The 20,470-nt window shown below is 39.8% G+C and overlaps 1 protein-coding gene across 1 annotated transcript; it reads right to left on the bottom strand.

Annotated features, from left to right (window-relative positions):
- Positions 1 to 549: 549 nt before the first annotated feature.
- fam118b (family with sequence similarity 118 member B) lies at positions 550 to 18,527 on the bottom strand. Its single transcript, XM_074679648.1, has 7 exons — positions 17,732 to 18,527; positions 17,019 to 17,108; positions 16,618 to 16,870; positions 6,819 to 7,046; positions 5,936 to 6,064; positions 4,152 to 4,449; positions 550 to 1,571 (listed from the first exon to the last, which is right to left on the bottom strand). The coding sequence occupies exons 2-7, from the start codon at positions 17,099 to 17,101 to the stop codon at positions 1,501 to 1,503; spliced, it is 1,062 nt and encodes a 353-aa protein (XP_074535749.1). The 5' UTR covers positions 17,102 to 17,108; positions 17,732 to 18,527; the 3' UTR covers positions 550 to 1,500.
- Between the last annotated feature and the right edge of the window lie 1,943 nt (positions 18,528 to 20,470).

The raw sequence follows: 20,470 nt of genomic DNA, 5'->3' as shown, positions 1-20,470 counted from the left end.
GCATTTAAATAAAGATACAATAAAAATTCTATGAAAGGTACATTTTTGCAAAGTAACTACTTTTGGTGTTTATACTCCACCTTCAGTATATTATTTGAGGGTCTGTCTGTGTTGTTACTACTTTAGGCTGCTTTAGGCCAAGAACAGAGGAGGCTTCTTATTCTGCCGTTCTAATAAGTTAAAAAAAAAAAAAAAAAAGATCCCCATTTATCAAAATCTAATCTCAAAATGCTCAAAAAGCTTCATTTTAAGGTTAGATTAGCCAGATTTTTTCCTCTGGGGGACATTCCCACAGAAGCCCTGACTTTTTTTATACTTCAGCTTATTCAAAGTTTTATACTGAACACCCATTGCTTCTCTGTTTAGGCATAAAATTCAAATTTACTGTTGGTCAAATTTGTTAGAGGGTCAGCCCATATCTTCAGCTTCAAAAAAGTAAAAACACGTCAGCTTATTCTTAAAAACACCCCTGTTTTTCTATATGGTGACAATTTTCAGTCAGTTTTTTTGATTAATCCCTGAGTTGAAAATAACAAGACAAATGGGATACCAAAGGTTTTATTTTGAAAATAAAACATATAAATACTACATCAGAAAACACATGCAAGTAATAAAAATACAAAATAAGGATTGAAAGGGATTTTCAGCACAGGAGTGGAAACGTGATTGCTACTGGCTGGGAGCCTCTGCTATTAAACACTTTCTTCTTTACTTTGAAAAGGCGAAATCATTACAACATTTAAGCAGTGTAACCATAACAAAGCATTTCCACCTGTCCCCGTTCCTCACCCAGTAGTGTGCAATAAGTCATTTCTGGGTCAGGAAAAGATGGACAATCCTGACACATTAGCATGAGGCTGATTTCAATAAAGAACATGCGATGTACGCCACGGCTTGTACCGTCAACCTCTCATACAGAGCAGGTCAGTGAAGCTTAACTGACCTCTTCAACATTTAAATACAATACAGCTGTACTAGGGGGTTGAGTATTATTGCACTGGCTGTGACTTACAGTTCTCCTTTTTCAACAACCAATACAGAAAATCATAATAACAGACAGCTGATACTGATAACAACTGAAAGGTCTCCCATGGCCCAGACTGTTTCTGTAATTTTTAATCCACTGATTGGAATCATTCTGTCAAAGTAAACATTTCTGTCAATGTGAAAAGAAGGAATGATAGTGATTGAGACTACGTGTCTTTTAAGAATGACAGCGTGGGGCAAAAAAAACGGAAGGTTGGACTTATAACAGTTGTAAACAACAAAGAGCATTAATAAAAAAGTTGCAGCCTGACTTCCCAGCTTGCAATCCTGCAAAGTCATCTGCACCTCTGTGGAAAGGAACACCAGCAGGTCTGTGATACCGGAGATCAAGAACAGACTTGACTTTTTTTTTTTTTTTAACTATCAGCAAGCATTAAGAATACAAGAGTCTTTACAGAGCTTTATTGTTCCACTCTGGAAATGTTTCTTGTAGCCAGAGAGAAGCACTGAGTCCTAACCTTGAAGGAGGCTTTTCTGTGAGTTAAAGCCATTCTGCTGTTCCTCTCCATTTTGCGAAGGAGACCCTGAAGACAGAGACAGAAAAAATCATTATATAACACAGGTACCAAAGGCTGGTGGAAGTGAAAGAGAGCATACACATTTTCCTTTTTAGGAGAGGGTGACTGAAAACTTTCCACATCCACTTCTTCTACCAATTAAATTTTCAACATATTAGATTTACTTTGTTAGATTCCAGCAGGTTGAAATACTTCATCAGGCTGTAAAACACCAAATACCAACTAAACTGAGAAGGCTTGGCTCCCAAAGGTGCTTTTCAACAAGAAGTAAATTTCTGAGCAAAGAGCTTTTCACACAAAAAATAGATTTTGTCATAAACATTAAAAAAGTGTGTTTTTGTTTAAGCTTGAAAAAACACACAAACTCACTGATGACACATTCACTTCACTGTTTATCTAAAATCTGTCATACTGTTAATTACAGTAGCTCCATTTAACCTGTCTGTGTTAACCATAGACCATATATAGATTGGACAGCATGGCTCCACCTTTTACCACTGCACGGTTTTGAAGCCAAAATACCCCCGTCACAGGCGCAGCAGCCATTGGCAGCCAGAATCTGTGCAGTAGAGACTATGAGAGACTCAGAGAGAATCTGAGTGGAGCCAGGTGACTTGAATGATAAATATATTTGTTTCTTTCAAGAGTCTAATCTCTTCTAGGCTCTCCATCCTGATGTATTTTACTGATACCCTGAAAACTGCACCAGAACAGCAGCTGTCAGTTATAGTTAAAAGTGACGTAAAGCCTTGTTTTTAACCTCTGATAACTAATGAAAAGGAAACTTTTCAGAAAAAAAGACCTAAACACAACGCAGCCCAGTAATATCTTCAAGTAACCACACAGAAACATTTCTATGAGGTGTATTAATATTTTTAAGTTTGACCACAGCTCATCTGGAATGGCTGAGAAGATGACATTTTTTTACCTATGCTGCAGCCAGACACCAGGGGGAGCAGTTTTTGTGGCGATCTCACTTTAAGCCGAGCAGGATGACGTCTATTATTTATTTTTTTTTTTTAACAGTTTATGGTGTGAACATCAACAGGAAAATGCAGCATAAAGGAAAAAGAACAACGTAATCCGGAGTCAATCTTTTAAAGACCAAATATTAGGGCTGTCATTTTAACGCCTTAATTAGATTAATTAATTACACCGCAAATTAACGCGTTATAAAAATTAATGCACATTAATCTGGATTCAAAGAACGCACTTATTTTTAAATGCCTGGCATTTACAAACCGTTTGTCCTGTTCACAAGCTGTAAAAAAGTGGTGTTCTCGTCAGATTCTCAAATTTCCGACGGTCCCTGGATGTATCACACGTGACGTCAGCAACATGCTTTAAACCGGGGGAAACGAGAGTGATTTTTGTGAGACTGCCGTCCACATCTTGTTTATTCACACGTCCTTTTAGAAAATCTGCAGAAAATCAACTGTTTGCTCTAGCTCAATTCTGTAAAAAAACAGATAATTCTACACTCTTTACTGCATTAAATAAGCTCTAAATGATCGATATTTGTCCTGTATTCAAATCTTAAGAATTCTTTGAAAATTTGCTCCTATCTTCCTGAAGTCATGTTTCAGCTTGGGGCTGCTCTGCACCAATGAGCAACAGTTTGTGTGTTCAGAGCTTGTAAAACTGAAAATACTTCACTCTTCTTTGATCCAAGATTTGAATTAAGTGTTTTGTACATAGTCCCTCACAGTTTTTAGTCTTTAGCCCTGGTTCTCCTGACCTCATAGAAGTATAGAAGTTCATGTTGCAGTGAAAAATGAGTCCACATTGAGTAAAAATGTGACAGAAGCAAAAATCGTCCTAAAAATCAAATCAGCTTACCTTAGGTGCAGGACTGTGTAGATTTTGTAAAGATAGAACCATAAAACTTTTTTCATTTGTTCCTTATGCCTCAGGGAACCTAAAAATCTGTTGTTTATATTCCCACCTTATTTTTAAATGTTTTTTATGTCTTTTAATGTAATTTTAATGTCCTGGAATTCAAATTCTTTATTTTGGGACTTTAAGCAGATATGAGATTAAAATGTGATTAATTAGATTAATTAATTACAAATTCTGTAATTAATTAGATTAATTTTTTGACAGCACCACTAAAGATGTTTTTCTTACAAGTTAAGGGCTAAAGATGGATTGGTCAAAAATGAGGAAGCACCATAGACTGTGTAAAATATGAACAAGGTCTCCATGATGTCATCGCCTGTCCCTGATACAGGGAATGGCATTGAATATGACGCGGGCTTTGAACTTCTTTTCAAACAGCCACAGGCTCTTGTGTGTCTTTGACTGGACAAACTCATGATCCTGATATCTTCTCGATGAACATGAACTTTTAGCACTTTCACATCGGCTTCATTTTTTTAAACCAGCTGTTGGCCCTTGAGAAGCACTGGCAGAGGCAGATCCTGACTTTGGCGATGACAAAACAACTCTGGATCCTGCAGCTTTAGAAATAAAAGACGCCTTTACGGAGAGCATTCTGTTTTTCTGTCTTTGTGTTTTCTAAGCTTCTTTTTAGCTTTTATGGCTCTGACATGAAAATGATCACACACAGAGTTTCACCCCTCTTACCCCAGCCGTTGCTTGACATATCTCTGTTGCAGATCTCGTTGGCCAGTCTCTCGAAGTACTCTGGCAGATCGGCGTACTCATCTCCATAGGAGATGACCTTGATGCCTTTGTCTAGCATGTTGTCCCGCAGCTTCTTGAATTCCCCCACATCCTCGCGCCGCACGAGCATGAAGTGTTCCAGGTCTGACTTGTGTTTGACCGCCTCTAAGAACAGAGCCTGGAAGGTTGTGTCGTCCACTGTGCGGCCACAGCCGAGAAACACAAAGGATTTTGTCTCGTACAGCTTCTGGATCTCCCGCTGTTGAAACAAGTTGATATAATCATCACTGAACTTAAAGATGCTATGAGGAGGATCTGTTTTAATTGGACCACCTCGCCGCCTTCTGGCCCGGAGTCTCACACACACTGTCGTTATGATGGGACTTGATGGGCGTGTGTTTTGGGAACAAATTTTCTTTGTTCAAGTCAGTTTTTTACCAGATACAACGCAACGAGGTAAGGTATTTATCAGTACAGTTACATAAGGCTATTGTTTAAAACATGACAAGAAGCAAGCATTGTAAGTTTGTACCGTACGTCAGAAGCGGGCTATATGTAGTGCTACTAGCACCCTGATGCTACAAGCATCCGTAGGCTAACGTGACAACAAGCAAACTGTCAGTTCATACAGTAGGTTATTGCCATCCATACGTAGCACAGCTGGCAGCCCGATGCTCTGAGACATGTCTGTAACGTTAGTGAACCCTGGTTATGTCCTGCCAGTCATCTTCCAATCAGAGCTAACGTAACCACTCTTCATTTTATCAACAGACTCTGAGATTTGAACAGACCACTGCAGAATAACTGCTGATTGTGGGTTGGAATGAGCATTACCACAAACAGCTTAGCTGCTGTGTTAGCCTTTAGCTCATGTTTTAGCCTTTAGCTTGTGTTCTAGCCTTTAGCTCAGGCTCTATCACTCCCCTGTTCAACTTTCTTCTGCTCTTCTGTCCTTTTTCTGTCTGACAGTCAGGCTCCAGTGTCCAAAACTCAAATCTCTCTTCTTACTTCTAAACTTTTTCAGCTGGTGTGGTGTTGTCATTAGGGATGGTTACCTTCCACATTTGAAACGATTCGGTACCGATGCCTGGTACCTGGCAATGCCGATGCTGGTACTCAACAGTACCAATTTTCGGTACTTTTTTGTGTTCATGCAGTAAAAAATAACCATTTTGTTTAATAATAGAATATAATTTTTTTTTGATTTAACATATATATTCTTCAATATAGAACTTTGCAATGCTGTGTTTATGCCCAGTATAGAAAATCTCCTACTCTTCCACTCCCTCACAGTCACAAGGATGTTTTTAGGTACCTAAACATGGTACCTTTTGGTTTAACCTGAATTGGTACCCTGTACTTTTAACGGAATTCGGTTGGTACCTATAAAAGTACCTAATTCGGTACCCATCCGTAGTTGTCATAGAGATTTGGATGTGACGTAAATCAATCCGGTCCTGTATTTCAACATAACCTATATTGGTGCTGATAATCTTGTATTTAAGTGTGGACTACGATCAGGCAAAGAAGGGAGGCTTTTCAAGATCACTTTCAAACTCCTCACAGCCTCTTTAAACGAAGGCTCAGTTTCACAAGTTTTAACGTGGAAGGACACAGCAAATAATATAATGAGTAAAAATGAAAAAAAAAAGAGATAACTGGCTACATGGTTTATATAAAGAACATTTAGCAAAAAAGTTAGAGGAGGTTCTTGAAGGGAAACGTCACCAAAAGTGAGAACTCACCATAACCTCTGTGTTCCTCAGTACATTCTGGTAACCAGCAGGGTGCAGTACGATACCACTGGGGTTGGTGTAAACACCATGGATATGCAAAACACTTAACCGCCGCTTCTCCTGGGCCCACTCCAATACCTAGCACACACACATACGCACATCACACACACATACATACAACACACAGGCACACTCTTAACAGTCCATTGCACTCAATCCTGTTCTGACTGGGCAGGGAGTTAATTCAGTAAACAGAGGTGAGAGGATATTAGCCCTGATGGAGACGGGGCATAAATACCAGAACTGAGAGGCAAAGCCATGCGTCTCTCAGAAAACTCTAACCAGCCCTTTATGATTGTGTTCTATTTAAAAAGTAATCAATCTCTAAAGGCACAGGGACACAAATGACATGGCTCAAAGTTTACTTCACAGAGTCAGAAGAAGAAAAGTCAGAGCGGAAACAAACCTTCCTCTACTGAGAAAACACAGGTTTCCCCCTCAGTGAAGTCTTTAGTCTTGAGTAAATATTGGTCTACCTATAAATTTCGACAGCAGCTGAGTAATGGCCAGAACTTTAACCTTTCCCCACCTGCCAGAGACAAAAGGCTCCTTCAGGTCAAAGCATTATCTTTTTCCTCTATGACTCCACATCCAGGAACTTCATTGAAAAGGTAGCTTCATAAATGTAACTAAATGAGAAAATATGTCCTGTAGAGTTGACAGTGACGGTGTTAAAGCGGTGAGATCACTTGAAATCGGCCCTGAAACCTCCAAATGTAAGCCCCTATAATCAGATCACTTCCTGGAGTGACCTTTGCACTGAAAAAAGTGCACAGTGTATTGTGGCAGAAAAGATCAATCAATCCCAAAGCACAGATCAGGCTTCCAATACCTTCTTCTCATCTGTCAGGTCCAGGGACTCCAGCTTTGTGTCCTGGTGAGCAGCATAAATCTCCAACAGGTTGTCAAAGTTAGTGGTGAGAACCAGTGCCCCACTTTCCATTAACTGCAGCACAGAGCGCAGTAGATGTTTCCCCGCGTGCTCCATCTTGCACTCCAAGTCATCGAACACCTCATAGAGACAGTCTTTAAAGAAGGTAGATCGCACATTCCCTGTTCTCTGTAAAAGAGAGAAATAAACAAATTAACTGAAGGGAATGCAAGATGAAACCATTTTGGTTATTTTGCTTGTATATTATTAAGGGGATACTCTGCTTTGGACACCTCCAAACCAGCTGATGTAAATGGGAAATGGACCAGTATCTACAAAGTGCCTTTCTAGTTTTCCTGACCGCTCAAAGCACTTTTCACTGGTAGTCTCATTCACCCATCCTCACCACATTCACACACCGATGGTAAAGAGGCTTCTAGGGGAACCATTGTTTTTTCCCACCCATTCAAGGAAACACAAGGGGCTCTAATTTCGTAGACCTGGTGCAAGCGCAGGGGGCGTAAGCCTGGCACACCCTGTGCAGTGCTAATTTCGTGCGGCACACCGCTGTGAGCTGCCAATTTGACAATTTGGTAGACCGTCTGCGCAGAGATGGGTGTGACTGCACGCCAGGGGGAGTTGATGGCGCACCAGGTGGAGGTGCCGGCATATTCATGTTGGCGCAGTGACAATTTCGTGCCAAAAACAGTGTACAAAGTGCGCTCAAAGCTCCCCAGCTCCAACCTGGTCTATTCTCGGCACAAACCGGAGCGCACCCTCCGCAGCTGTAATTTGGTGGCAGGCGCACATGTGCGTACATGTCAATAAAGCCTCAGAGGCAGGTTTCCAGAGTGTCAGGCACATTTTAATGTAATAAACAATCACAGCAATCACTATTTAATGTAACTGTCTGAACCAGCATATACATTTATATCTATATTAACTGTCCCGTCACATCTGATGTCAGATTAAAGCCGTTTGTCATAATGGAAAGTTAACCTGACGGCAGCTGGAAGTTTGAGCACATCTTACAATTAAACAATAAACAGCCTTAACATCTGATACTGAGTATATATCTGGTTCTCTCATTTCATTTAATTCAAAGAAAAGAGGGAGAGAAAAGACAAAGAAAAAAGAGACAAAACAAATGTATGTCACTCAGGATTTACGCGCAGGGCATTTAAAGGCGAGGAGAGGCGCTCATTTGATTGGTGAAAACAGTGATTGGCTGTGTTAAACCCACTCCAGGCTTTTCTCCTCCCTCTCTGCCATTTGCGTGGAGGGAGGCGTGGACACGCGCCTTTGCGCTCCTCTGCGCCCCACTGCGCCCCTCTGCGCTCCTCTGTGCCTTGACTATGAAATTAGAGCCCAAGAACACTAAGGCATGTGACTGCAAGATCTGGAATCAAACCCCCAACCTTCTGATTGAGAGGTGAGTGCCACTGAGCCACAGACGCACCAAAAAGACTCATTTTCAAGTATGGGGGTATTTGATATTTCAACAGAAAAGTATGTGTTGTACCTTTACTGTATCTTTTACCTTATTTTAAACCCAGAGTTTAAAATTTTGGTTGTCTGATATTTTCAAATTGGATCTACAAATAAATTCAGTGGTTAAATCCAGGTTTATCTGGGATTAAATTGGTTTTATCTTTAACGACTCTACGCTAGTAATACATTCTCCTTTCTGTACACAGTTGGACTGTAACGCTCTCTACATTGGTGTTACTCAGGCTTTCCTCACATGCAGTTACAGTTAGTCTAAAATGCTGCTGCTCTTCTTTTAACAGGGATACAAAAACATGACCACGTCACCCCAACCCCGGCGTTCCTTCATTGGCTCCTTGTTCATTTTAGAATTTTATTGAAAATTTGATAGTTGATTTTTAAATCTTCAAATGAATCAGCACCTTGGTATATCACTGATCTTTTAAATGTCTACACCCCCTCACAGTCTTTGAGATCACCTTCACCTCCTCGTATGAAAACACTGTTTAAAAACCTGAGGTGATGGAGCTGTCTCTGAGGTGGCTCCCAAGGTGTGGAGCGATCTCCCACTAGAAATAAAAACATGCCCCACTCTACTGACTTTTAAATCACGTTTCAGAACTCATTTTGATTCTCTTTTAATCCAGCATGAGAGTTGTGTGATCTTTTTCATGGTCCTAACCCCTGTGTTTTCATGGCTCTTATTTGTCTACATGTGTTTTTTATCTGACTTTATTTGTTTAATTGATATTTTTCTTTGATTTTATTGTGCAGCACTTTGGTAAACTTGATTGTTTTTAAAATGTTCTATTTAAATAAAGTGGATTGGACAGGGACAGGGTTCTGTGGCATTTCCTGATATGTGGATGTGGTTTCATTTTTTGGTGCGCTCTTCAGGGGGCTATGTGCGCTGTATCTACCATTTCAAACTTATCAGCTTGTTATCTTTTAACAGCTCTGAGGGCACAGTAACAGTAGAGGGAAAGGGGAAACTGAGTTCTGGTTCAGTGTGTATGAGGAAGTATAAATAAATCATGATGATATGAAGCCACTGATCCTCATCTCAGGTTTGGCTTTGAAATATTTCACTCTTACACCAGATGATCTCGCATGCATTCTAACAAATAGTTTAAAGTAGTTGTGGCTAATTACCTGATGTGATTTCGAGGTATATGCTGAAATCCTGAGGTTAAATTCAGTACCTTTTAAGACTTTTGAAAATCTTTCAAAAAGTCTCAGGACCTTATCGCGACTTTAAGCTGTTGCTAGCAACCGATCTTTGTCAGTTGTAGTTTGCATTATAACATAAATTAGGTAGAATGAGAAGGAATAAAGCTTAAAAGAATAAATAAAACTAGAGACAGGTTAATTGACACTCCCATTACCGTAATAAGTAGCAGCAGTTATTTAAGGATAACTTGCAGAAAAACAATAATTTTATTTCGTCATTGTCAAAATTTAGAACATGTGCTTAAGATTGTGTTATTTGCTTTCTATCAGCGGATGGCTAATAAACTACTGTACAAACTGAGTTTGTTGTCACATTAGCCTACAGATATGTTGGGCTGCTAACGCTACATTTGGCCCGCGCCTCACAAAATTACAACTTTGAATGTTGTCACGTCTCAAACACCAGCGCTACGTAACTGTATTGATAAATACCTTGTCTCATTGCGTTGTATCCAGTACAAAAGGTGATTTGAGCAAAGAAAATTTGTTCCAAAACAACTGAGATCAGGGGAAGCTGGGGAAAGCTTTCTCCAAATCGTAAGAATCCAAGATTCTTAAGATCCAAGATTCAGGTCCTCAAAAGTCTGAGAAATTTTCTCAGGAGGCTTGAGAAACTCTTATGATCTAAAGATAAACATTTTGAGATGCTGAAGCTTTTTCTAGATCCTCACACTGGTCTGTGATGAGTGTGACGAGCAGAATGACCGTCCAATCACCAGGTGTGGTTATTTTTTGAAGGTTCAGACCCTGAAAACATTTTCGAACCAGATGGACTATTTATGAGATATATGGAACTGTCTGTCCGGCGTGTCAGATTAGTTTGTAACAGTCGCAAGGAGGAAAATAAATATTCATGGATACGTTCGGAGTCAAAGCTTGAACATCAATTAAATTTAATACCTCATAACATTACGAGTAAGACTTTTAAATACTTTTTAAGGGCCTTAATTTTCCCATAACTGATTTATCAACTTTTAATACTTTTTAAGACCCCACAGACACCCTGTATTTGATTTGGTAACGTGTGTGTTTACAGCTGTGTAATGCCTCGCTCCTTCATGACAACTGAACTTAAATGGTAAAACTTACTGTTGCTTTACTAGCGTATACACTGTAGAACACAGACATGAACAAGGGGATCTGAACACAACTCAGAAGAGATGGTGTGATATTACAAATGTGAACATCAGACACCAACACGACTGTCTGATGTTTCACATGCCAGTGAAATGTTTATTTTGTCTCAAACTAGATTATAACATCATCTGACTTGAATCATCAAAACTAGAAAATGAAGGATCAATCCAGTGCTTCCAGGCTCAGCAGAAACACAGGACGAACGTCTGTGGTCAAACTAATCACATCATGTTTAAATCACCTTGAGTGTTACGGACTGTGCTGTATCTGAATGGCAGGACACACCGTGTGTGCCGTCTTTAAATTAAAGCAGTTCACAGAGAGTGATCGCTCTGTTTGTTTTTGTTTGGTTTTCAAAAGTAGTGTTAGAGTGAGCACTCTCACTTCCACAGACAATCTCTGACGTTTCTTTTTATCAGCTCCTGCCCAGCTCTGAGACTGGAGAGAAAAACAGAGCTGACATCACCACGTCAATTTTAGATCTGGAAGCTCCTCCTCATTGGCTAAGTTCTGGTAGCAATGGTGACGCATTTGATGAAGGATTAGTGAAACTGTCAAGTTTTTATCATCAAAAACATTGCCCCCCCTGCAGCGCTGTTCCCCCGCAGTAGACTGTGGCCAGAAGTCACACTACTCCAATATGAACCAGGCTTTATCAGGTATCACACACACGCATGGCCCCTCTACGTCATGGTAATATGTCAGTTTATACAAAGTGCGATCTCATCAGAGTCAGCACAATGAGACACAGGGAGTACTGCTACAACTTTTTGAGACTTTTTGATTCATGTTACATCATTTTGGTCAGACACAGTCCTCTAACACCTCGTGATTGTTAAAAATGATTGTCGAGAAGAGCTGTCACAGGGGTCATATGTCATGGATCATACCTCATGTCTGTGTGCTTGAAGTGAACCATGCTTAGGGATGGGTACCTTTTACATTTGAAGCGATACGGTACCAATTGCCTGGTACCGGGCATCGGTACCGGTACTCAACGGTACCAATTTTTGGTACTTTTTTGTGTTTATGTAGTAAAAATATCAATTTCTTTAGAAATTAAAACATGTATTTTTTTCAATTTGATACATTTATTCTTCAATATATAACCTTACAGATACGATACCGATGCCCGGTACCTGGCAATTGGTACCAGTGCTCAATGGTTCCAATTTTCAGTACTTTTTTGTGTTCATGTAGTTAAAATATCAATTTCTTTAAAAATAAAACACAAATCTTTTTTTCAATTTGAGACATTTATTCTTCAATATATAACCTTGCAATGCTGTGTTCATGTCCAGCATGGAAAATCTCCTGCTCTTCCACTCCCTCAAAGTCACAAGGATGCATTTAGGTACCTAAACATGGTACCTTTTGATTTTACGTGAATTGGTACCTGGTACTTTTGACAGAATTCGGTTAGTACCTATAAAAGTACCTAATTCGGTACCCATCCCTAACCGTGCTAAAGCCCTCCTCTCTGAAGCGTGCCAAAGCAGAGAGGTGAACCATGCTTAAGCACAGCACACTTGCAGTCACACTGGCCAAAACAACTAGGCTTTAGGGTTGAAGCGTGCTTACCATGCAAGGTACGGTTTGCAAGTGTGTGCATGTCCTTAGCCTGTGTTAAAGCCTTCAGCTAGTGTCTTAGCCTTTGGCTCAGGCTCTATCATTCTACTGTTTATCTTTCTTCTGCTCTTCTGTCCTTTTTCTGTCTGACAGTTGGGCTCCAGTGTCCACCATCACTACAAAATTAATCACAGAAATCGTTTTCAGCAGAGAAAAACACAGATCTTTCTTCTCTCTACTAGACTCCGTCAGCCATCATTGTGGTGTTGTCATGGAGACTAAGACATGCTGTAAATCAATACGGTCCTGCTCGAAGCTAAGAAGTAGCATTTAGGAATGACCTATATTTGTGCTGATAATCTGATTTTAAAGTGTGGAGACTTTTTCAAGATAACTTAGAAACTCCTCACAGTCCCTTTAAATATCAGGTGCTCAAGTAGTTATGCAACAGACATATGGCATAATAGAAGGGTGTTTCCACATGTTGTTTTTTTTAATCACATTTGGTTTGAACATGCTTTTGACGCTTCCTCCCGGCAATGTTCCTCACAGGAATACCTGGTGGCACTCAAACATGAGCTCTCCAGTGAGATTTCAGCGGTGTGTCAATATTTTGTGGGTTTTCACCTTAGCTTCTCAAGAGCTCCTTTGTTCTGTATGAAGCAGTTTTATTATCAGTCCATGGCTCTACAAGTCTAGCACATCTATTCAGTCTGGTAAGAGATTTAGGGCTGAGACTTCCTAGTCTAAATCTGAGGCAGGGAGAGTTGGGCATCTAAGAATAGCAAAGGTGGTGTAGTGACCAAGGTGATCCTGGTTCAGGGAAATGCTCCGTTGACTTTCAGAGATTACAGCTCTAATGGGCTAAACAGCAGCAGTCCTTTCCACAGGAAGAAGCTTATTATCCACATCCAGTCCCAACAGCACCCATCAAAATCACAGTGTCCTTGGACTTATGTAATAACAACATCACCTGGAAATAAACCACTACTGTGTTAATTCTTTGTATTTGTAGACGCTTGCTCAGGAAGTCAAAAAGTATTAGGTAAACGCTGAGAAGAGATAAGAGTTTACCAAATGCTAACCCTTAACATCTCTGTTGCTACCTGACAACAGCAGGGATCAGAATACTTCACATGTAAACACAGAGGTGTGGTTATTTCACACACAGAGCTTGGTAGGGTTAAGTCAAAAGAACTTTCCCGACATGAGGCTTTTTTATTATTAAAAAACAAAACAAACAAAATAAACATTTGTACCAACAGTCAGGGAAAGGACAGAGCAAATATTTCCTTCCTGCCTCTTTTGAATTTCATTGTTCCTTTCCTGCTCAAGTGAGCAATTACATTAGTCAGCCCAGCTGTAATTAGCCTTGTTTTTGCTCAGGTCAAATGTGTGATAGGATTTACAACCAACACATTCTCTTGGGTTTTAACTTCAGATTACCCTCATTACCCACTTTTGTGTGTCTGGAGTCCACCAGAATTCAACTGCTTACCATGGAAATGGGTTAAACCCTCACAGCATTCTGCTACTTGGAATACTTTTGGCAAAACTGACAAACTCATATTTCACTATTCTCATGGTATTTTCATCTAAGTACACATGCTGCAATGTCATATAAGATTGACTCATTACTGATTTTGATTTGACACCAGCTCAGCTGAAGTCTGATGCTAACTGTAACAAAAGACATTTGCAGCAGGGTTTTGTGAATGAAATCGTGACACATGCTCCTGATTGTAACCAGCTGTATGCTTGCAGTTTGACCCCGTCTGAATGGAAAATCTGGGCTGGGGGGCCACTGGTTCACATTAGTCTATGCTTGTTTTTTCCTCAGCATGCTAGAGCCTGTTGTGCTTGTAGCCAATAGCATTCGGTTAGTGTCTGCACGACTGTGGATTGAAATAAACACGATGGATAAAGCCATAAAAGCGCTGTTTGTTCCCTTTGTGACAACAGGCTGAGGGCTGAAACAAAGAGTGTTTTATCAATGTCAAAGGTGCGATGAGACATGACTAACACAGGAGGCAAATGGTATTAAGGCTCCCATCTGCCAGCCCTGCTCCAGATCAGACCGGTTCAAAATGTAGGGAATTGTTTGTGATATGGAATTCCAAAAGTTTTTTCCTATTTCTTTCTTTGTTTCTTTTTAATTTACAATATTTCGTACTTCTAAAATAGCTTTTGGAGGTAAAATTCTGTGATTACAGTCAGTAAACTCTCACACTAAATTTATGATTCCATATTAGCTATCACAGAAATTTCTCTTGAGCCAATGAATGTTTGTCATGTCTTTTGCAGAGTCCTCGTTTGTTTGTTTGTTAAAAAGTTTCCACAAGTCTTAGTTGAGTTTATTAGCTCCTCAATTCTACGGCAGTCTGTAATGTTGTCCCATAGAATCAATGATTCAATTTCAGAGTTTCATCTCTCTCTGCCCATCAGCGTGTGTGTGCATAGTTTCTGAAAACTCCTCTGGGTAAGGAATATTCAGCCCAACGCTCACCCTTTGGAATGCTCCACATGGAGTTAGGGACACTACACACAGAGGTTTTTAAAGCAAGTTATCACAACATCAAGGTAAAAAGTTTGAGGGAATGGTAACACACTTGCACATGCCAGCTGATGGCACAACAATGGTTTGTTTTTTGCTCTGTACTGTTAGGTTTAATTACATTTTTAAAGGGGAAATATCATGCTTGTTTCTCCTTTTCACTATGCCAGACTAGGATGCCTGTAAAGCATTTCTGCCCTCAGTACAAGTCATTTAGTTCCTTCATTGCCCCACAATAGTGTTCTCAATATCCTCAGTTTAGGCCATTCTGAAGATCTCGTTGAAACGCTCAGTTTGGAGAATGACCTCCAGTAACCTTGCGACGTCACAGCCCTTTGTGCTCTGATTGGTCAGTTCTATCAAAGGGGCGGAGGGGGTAGAGCCAGGGGGCGGTTTTTGCAGCATGGCAGTATTTACAAAATCGCCATATTGGATGGGGCAGACCAAGCGAGTTTGCTGTTTGCCAAAACTTCACCGTAAGGCATTGATAGCACTAATAAAATGGCAGAGTGTAGGATACGTCCTTTTGTATTGGACCCTGAGTCAGACCCGGACGGTTCTGCAGCTCAGGAGGAAGAAAATCCACCTCGATACAGATCATCTCAGGACGCTTCAGTGTGGTGAGTCAAACCGGTACTGTAACATGTATAGTTTATACGTTTATACTCGGCTCTTGGTGGGTGTATCCCTCGGTGGCGGTTGTGTGACTAACCGACATCACAGAGGAGGAGCTGCTTTATCAGATTACTCCAAAAAAAAGAAAGGATCCTCATGTCGTCACAAAGGTCAAAATCTCGTGGCCAACTGGCAATGACCTATTTTCAGAGGCATCAAATCTCATTCTAGGATATCAGAAAAAATGCAATATCTCATTTTTGGAAAATTCAGGGGGTGTCAGGTCTTGTTTTCAAATTTAATATATTATATATAAGTATTAAATCAGGGATCAGCATATGTCCCCTTTAAGAAGAGAACCTCACTGTAATGTCACTGAACTGCTCAGCAGTATTTAATTCATCAGGCATAGCGCTACTTTCTTCAGAAACGTACTGAAAAAAGTCTGTTTAAAAAAAAAACCCATACACCTGTAGGTGTAGCCTTAGGTGTACAATAAATTATAATTAATAGATAGATAAAATACTTTATCTAATAACATGTAACATGTAAATAATAACATAAATTTGGCAGAGCTGGCTTTGAAGACATTTGAAGAGCAAGACTTTGCAGTGTCATTGACTTATGTCACTCCTGAATATGAGTAATTTTTCTGGGATTTGAGAAAGAAAATGTACCAGTGACCCACAATAAATAAGTGTACTGTTAACTTTCAAAAAGAAACAAACAAGAGCTCAAACAACATACACCCCTCAGGTGAATAATTGCCGAAGACTTAAAGGAAGTGGGAAAAAATGATGAATGAGGCAGCTTAGCAATAGCCGGAAAAGAAGGCGTTTTTTGACAGTTCTTCCTGAAAACAGTTTGCATACTTCACATGCTCAAAATACACAAGCTTTAGCACAAGCTTTTGCAACTAACTTCGAAAGCTGTTCATACTGCCCAAAATATTTTCTAAGTTGAAGACCCAAAAACCCCTGCGCCATTGGTAATGTGTATTTTAATGAGACACTGTTTAGATGCCTTATCAAAACTCACACAAGTTGAAACCAAATGTTCTTGGCAGGGAAGAGGACAGAGCTGACAGTCTGGCTGCCATGTGTTTGCACACGTGCGACAGGGTGGGGTAGAAAGCAAGAGGTAAGAAAAGGGCTCAGGCTGACTTACCGGGGAAAGTTTCTGGATGAGATCATGGGCCACATGCACCAAATTCTTATCTTCTTGCATGTGCTTCTGGAAACGCCGACTCTCCTCCTCCTCCAGTAGGTCGAAGTCATTGGCTGCATCAAGCAAGGCCTGAATGAGGCCCTTCCAGGATCTAAGTGCAGGGACCTGAGGGGCCACTGCAGAGCTTACCCCTGTGCCAATCACCAGGACCAGCTCAGGGGCCCGCTTTGTCTTAAGGCTGGGAAGAAGTTTCCTTTGGGGTAGAAAGAGAATGAATGATCACAGCTGCAAAGATGATATCCAACCAGTGCTCAAGCTAGGAAGTCAACAAAAACCCCGTGGAGAAAGCCAAGGCATGTTTTGCAGACTCAAGTGTGCATGGGCTCCAAACAGCAGCTTACCTGGGTTTTTTTGCATTTGAGTCTGCATCCTGAGAATCAGCTGCAGGTCGCTTCTCAGTTTTCACTGCAACAGCGGAGGCCATTCAGCTCCTGTAGCAGAAACATGATCAACCACACACTGACTCTAATGTCTAAATATGCTAACAACAGCAACAGACACCATCTCTGATTTTGTTGGTGGGTTTTACTGCTTAAGTTTTATACTAAGTCTTAAAAGAACTGAAATCATTAAGAAAATAGTAAAATTCCAGGTCAGAGTAACATGACAGAAGCAAGATAACACTGCATGTCTTGTCCAATGAAGTCTTTACCATTATGAAAAAGAAAATAAAAATAAAACTAGGATACCATAAATTCCTTCATCCTGCATCTGTTGGCTTCATGAGACGTACAGTTGGTCTTTTCAGAACTCTTGTGAGGTCAAAGTTCAAGGGATGTTGGCTAGTTTGACAACCAACTGTATACTTCTCTGATTTTTTTCTTTTTTCTTTTTTTTTTTTTCCTTTTTTTAATGTTGTTACATAACCAACATTGAGTCAATGCCCCACCTGCCGATCAGCAAGCCAAATGCACTGAGTCAACGTGATCAACTGGTCGAAATGTCAACAAGACTAACGTAAAAAATTAATTTATGCTGGGAAATCTGCAAATAATATTTTCATCAAGTACACAAAACGCAAGCTTAAGCAAAAATGGAGTTCAAAAACACTTACCCAAATATCTGCAAGTTAATGTCCAGTGTTAATTTATGTTCCAACAAAAATCCTTTCGATCCGTAGACAGCAATATACGATTCTGTACCTACGTGGACCACGTTAAAAAGCTTTGGGATAGATTTGAGTTTGCGGCTTTTAGTTTAGGATGAAAACTAACCAGACAGTAACTTTAACGTCGGCGTTCAGAGAGTTAACTGGGGCTATATCCTCCAAAGAATGAAGTAAAAACAACCCTGATGTACGTTGACAAGTAACTGCCGTTGATCTAAGTTAAGTGTTTGGTGCTTTCTAAGCTAGGTAATCTGCGAGTGAGTTAAAAGCACCAAACTCCCTCTGTTTCACCTACCATTCTGAGGGTAGAGTAAAGAAAAGCGTTAGAGCCGTCCCAAACGAGTTTACCTATCAAAAACTTTGCCGCCTGGTTCACAATAGGTACCGTTATAAACCTCAGACGCTCTTGACCCTCTTGTGTATTCTTCGCATTGTCCGTCTGTGTTTAACTTCTGCGGAGCTGTTGAAGTCACCGCCTGTGGTGATGTGCGCCCGGTCTCGTGATGCATTCAAGTACCGCACTAAAAAGTGACATTACTCTGTATTGTATAAGATGTTTTTCTTGCACTTTGGAATTCTGACACGTTAAGTCAGACTCATCAGTCAATTAAACAAAATAGAAATATTTCACCTGTAGGACATTGAAAACGAAAAGCAAGATTTATTCATGTGTGTCCGGAACATGCGATTCCCGACTCTTGTAAAGTAAGTATTTCTTGGTGTCAAATGTTTTAACTCAAGAAAACATATTTTGCAAAGAAGAGTAAATGATAGATTCAAAGTAACACGAGATGTTTGATATCACTTTAGCGTGTACGATATAACAACAGAGGCTTCTAATTTCATGGTCATGAAGTGAGAATTTACAACGAACCTTTAAACGCACCAACAGCACCGTGACGTCAACCACTCATGAGGAGCAAGCTATGGGAGCTAGCTATGGGAGCTAGACAGAAGGCATGCAGTATGTGGAGCAGCATTGCTTTCAGCTGCACTAACCGTGGCTTACTTTCCATCCTTGATGGAGAGCGCTTGGACTTAATAAATTAGTGTACATACTCCAGCGTTTCGAGGATTTAAGTCGACAACGTTTCCCTGTCTAGTAGTGTATCATTGGGGAGAAGAATCTGTTATGCAATACTCGGAATCCAACCAATTTTGAGATGTGTTTCAGGGTTTAGATAATTATGCAACATGAAATATCTCGGTAATAAATCATGAACAGACTCAGAACTTAAGGTTCAGACGTGTTACCAAATTCTAATTATGTATTTAAAAGCTCAAGCTTTCAAATTCTTTATCAAACAATAATTATACTTAAAATAATAATGAGCTGTTATAATCTTTCTTGCACAAATCGCTATACCCACTAGCAAAAAAATCCTGGCCATTTCTCTGTATGGATGCCCCCCATAACATATGCTAAACAGAAACACGTCAGCACACCTTGCTGTTGTAAAACTGCAGCTATATTGCCATCTCCTGTTTTAAATGGGAACTACACTTTTGAGGTATTCGGAACAAAATTACAGACTTTTATGTAAAAAAAATGTACAACTCAAACCCACCAGAGTTTTGTTGCACATAGATAAGTTAGTCAAAATGAATTGCTGGTAAATGAGTTGGATTCAGTTCCACTTCTATTAAAATTTTCAAGAAACAAGATGTGTGCTCCATTAGATGTACACCAAACTAGAATGCCTTTGTGACTATTCAAAGGACTTAAATCTAAACTTTATAAATTAGTACACAATGAAAGATCCATATGTAACTCTTGCCACCTTTGCAACAGTTACAGTATTGGTGAGTACTGTTATCTTCATGTATCATCTCAGTACTCATTGTTCATTGCTGATTTTTGTACTTATTTTGTTCTTGTTTAAACAGTAATATTTTTCTATTTTTCCACTAAATTTCTAATTTGTCATTCTTCTTATTATAATATTACACTTATATTATTCTATCATTATTGCACTGACTGTGAGCAGCTGTGACACTTAAGTTTCCCCCATGGGAGATCAGTAAATGTGAATGTGAATGTGAATGTTCTATTCTTAGAAATGTTTGCATGTTTTAACACACAGTGGCTTGAAAAAGTATTCATACCCCTTGAACTTTTCCACATTATGTCATGTACTGACCACAAACATAATATATTTTATTGTCATTTTATGTGAAAGATCAACACAAAGTGGCACACAATTGTAAAGTAAAAGGAAAATTATACATGACTTTCAATTTTTTTTTTTTAAATGTTAAAAATGTGGTGTGCAAAAGTATGTAGACCCCTTTTCTCTGAGAGCAACCAGTTGCCTTCAGAAGTTGCCTGATGATTGCTGAATGATCAGCTGTTGACCTAATGATTAAATGGAGTCCACCTGTGTGTAATCTAACCTTAGTATAAATACAGCTGTTGTATGACGCCCTCAGAGGTTAATTAAGAAGACACTGGTCAGCAAACAGCATCATGAAGTCTAAGGAACACACCAAACAGGTCAGGGATAAAGTTGTGGAGAAGTTTAAAGCAGGGTTAGGTTATAAAAAGATTTCCCAAGCTTTGAACATCTCAGCTCTGTTCAATCCATCATCAAGAAATGGAAAGAGTATGGTACAACTGCAAACCTACCAAGACATGGCCGTTCACCTAAACTTACATGCCGAACAAGGAGAGCACTGATCAGAGAT

The sequence above is a fragment of the Halichoeres trimaculatus genome, unplaced genomic scaffold, assembly GCF_033239565.1.
Source record: "Halichoeres trimaculatus isolate MK-OKI-2021-1 unplaced genomic scaffold, fHalTri1.1 fHalTri1_scaffold_9, whole genome shotgun sequence".
In the NCBI taxonomy this organism is placed as follows: Eukaryota; Metazoa; Chordata; class Actinopteri; order Labriformes; family Labridae; genus Halichoeres; species Halichoeres trimaculatus.
The sequence above is the reverse complement of the archived record's forward strand: the minus strand, read 5'-3'. Positions and strand labels throughout refer to the sequence as shown.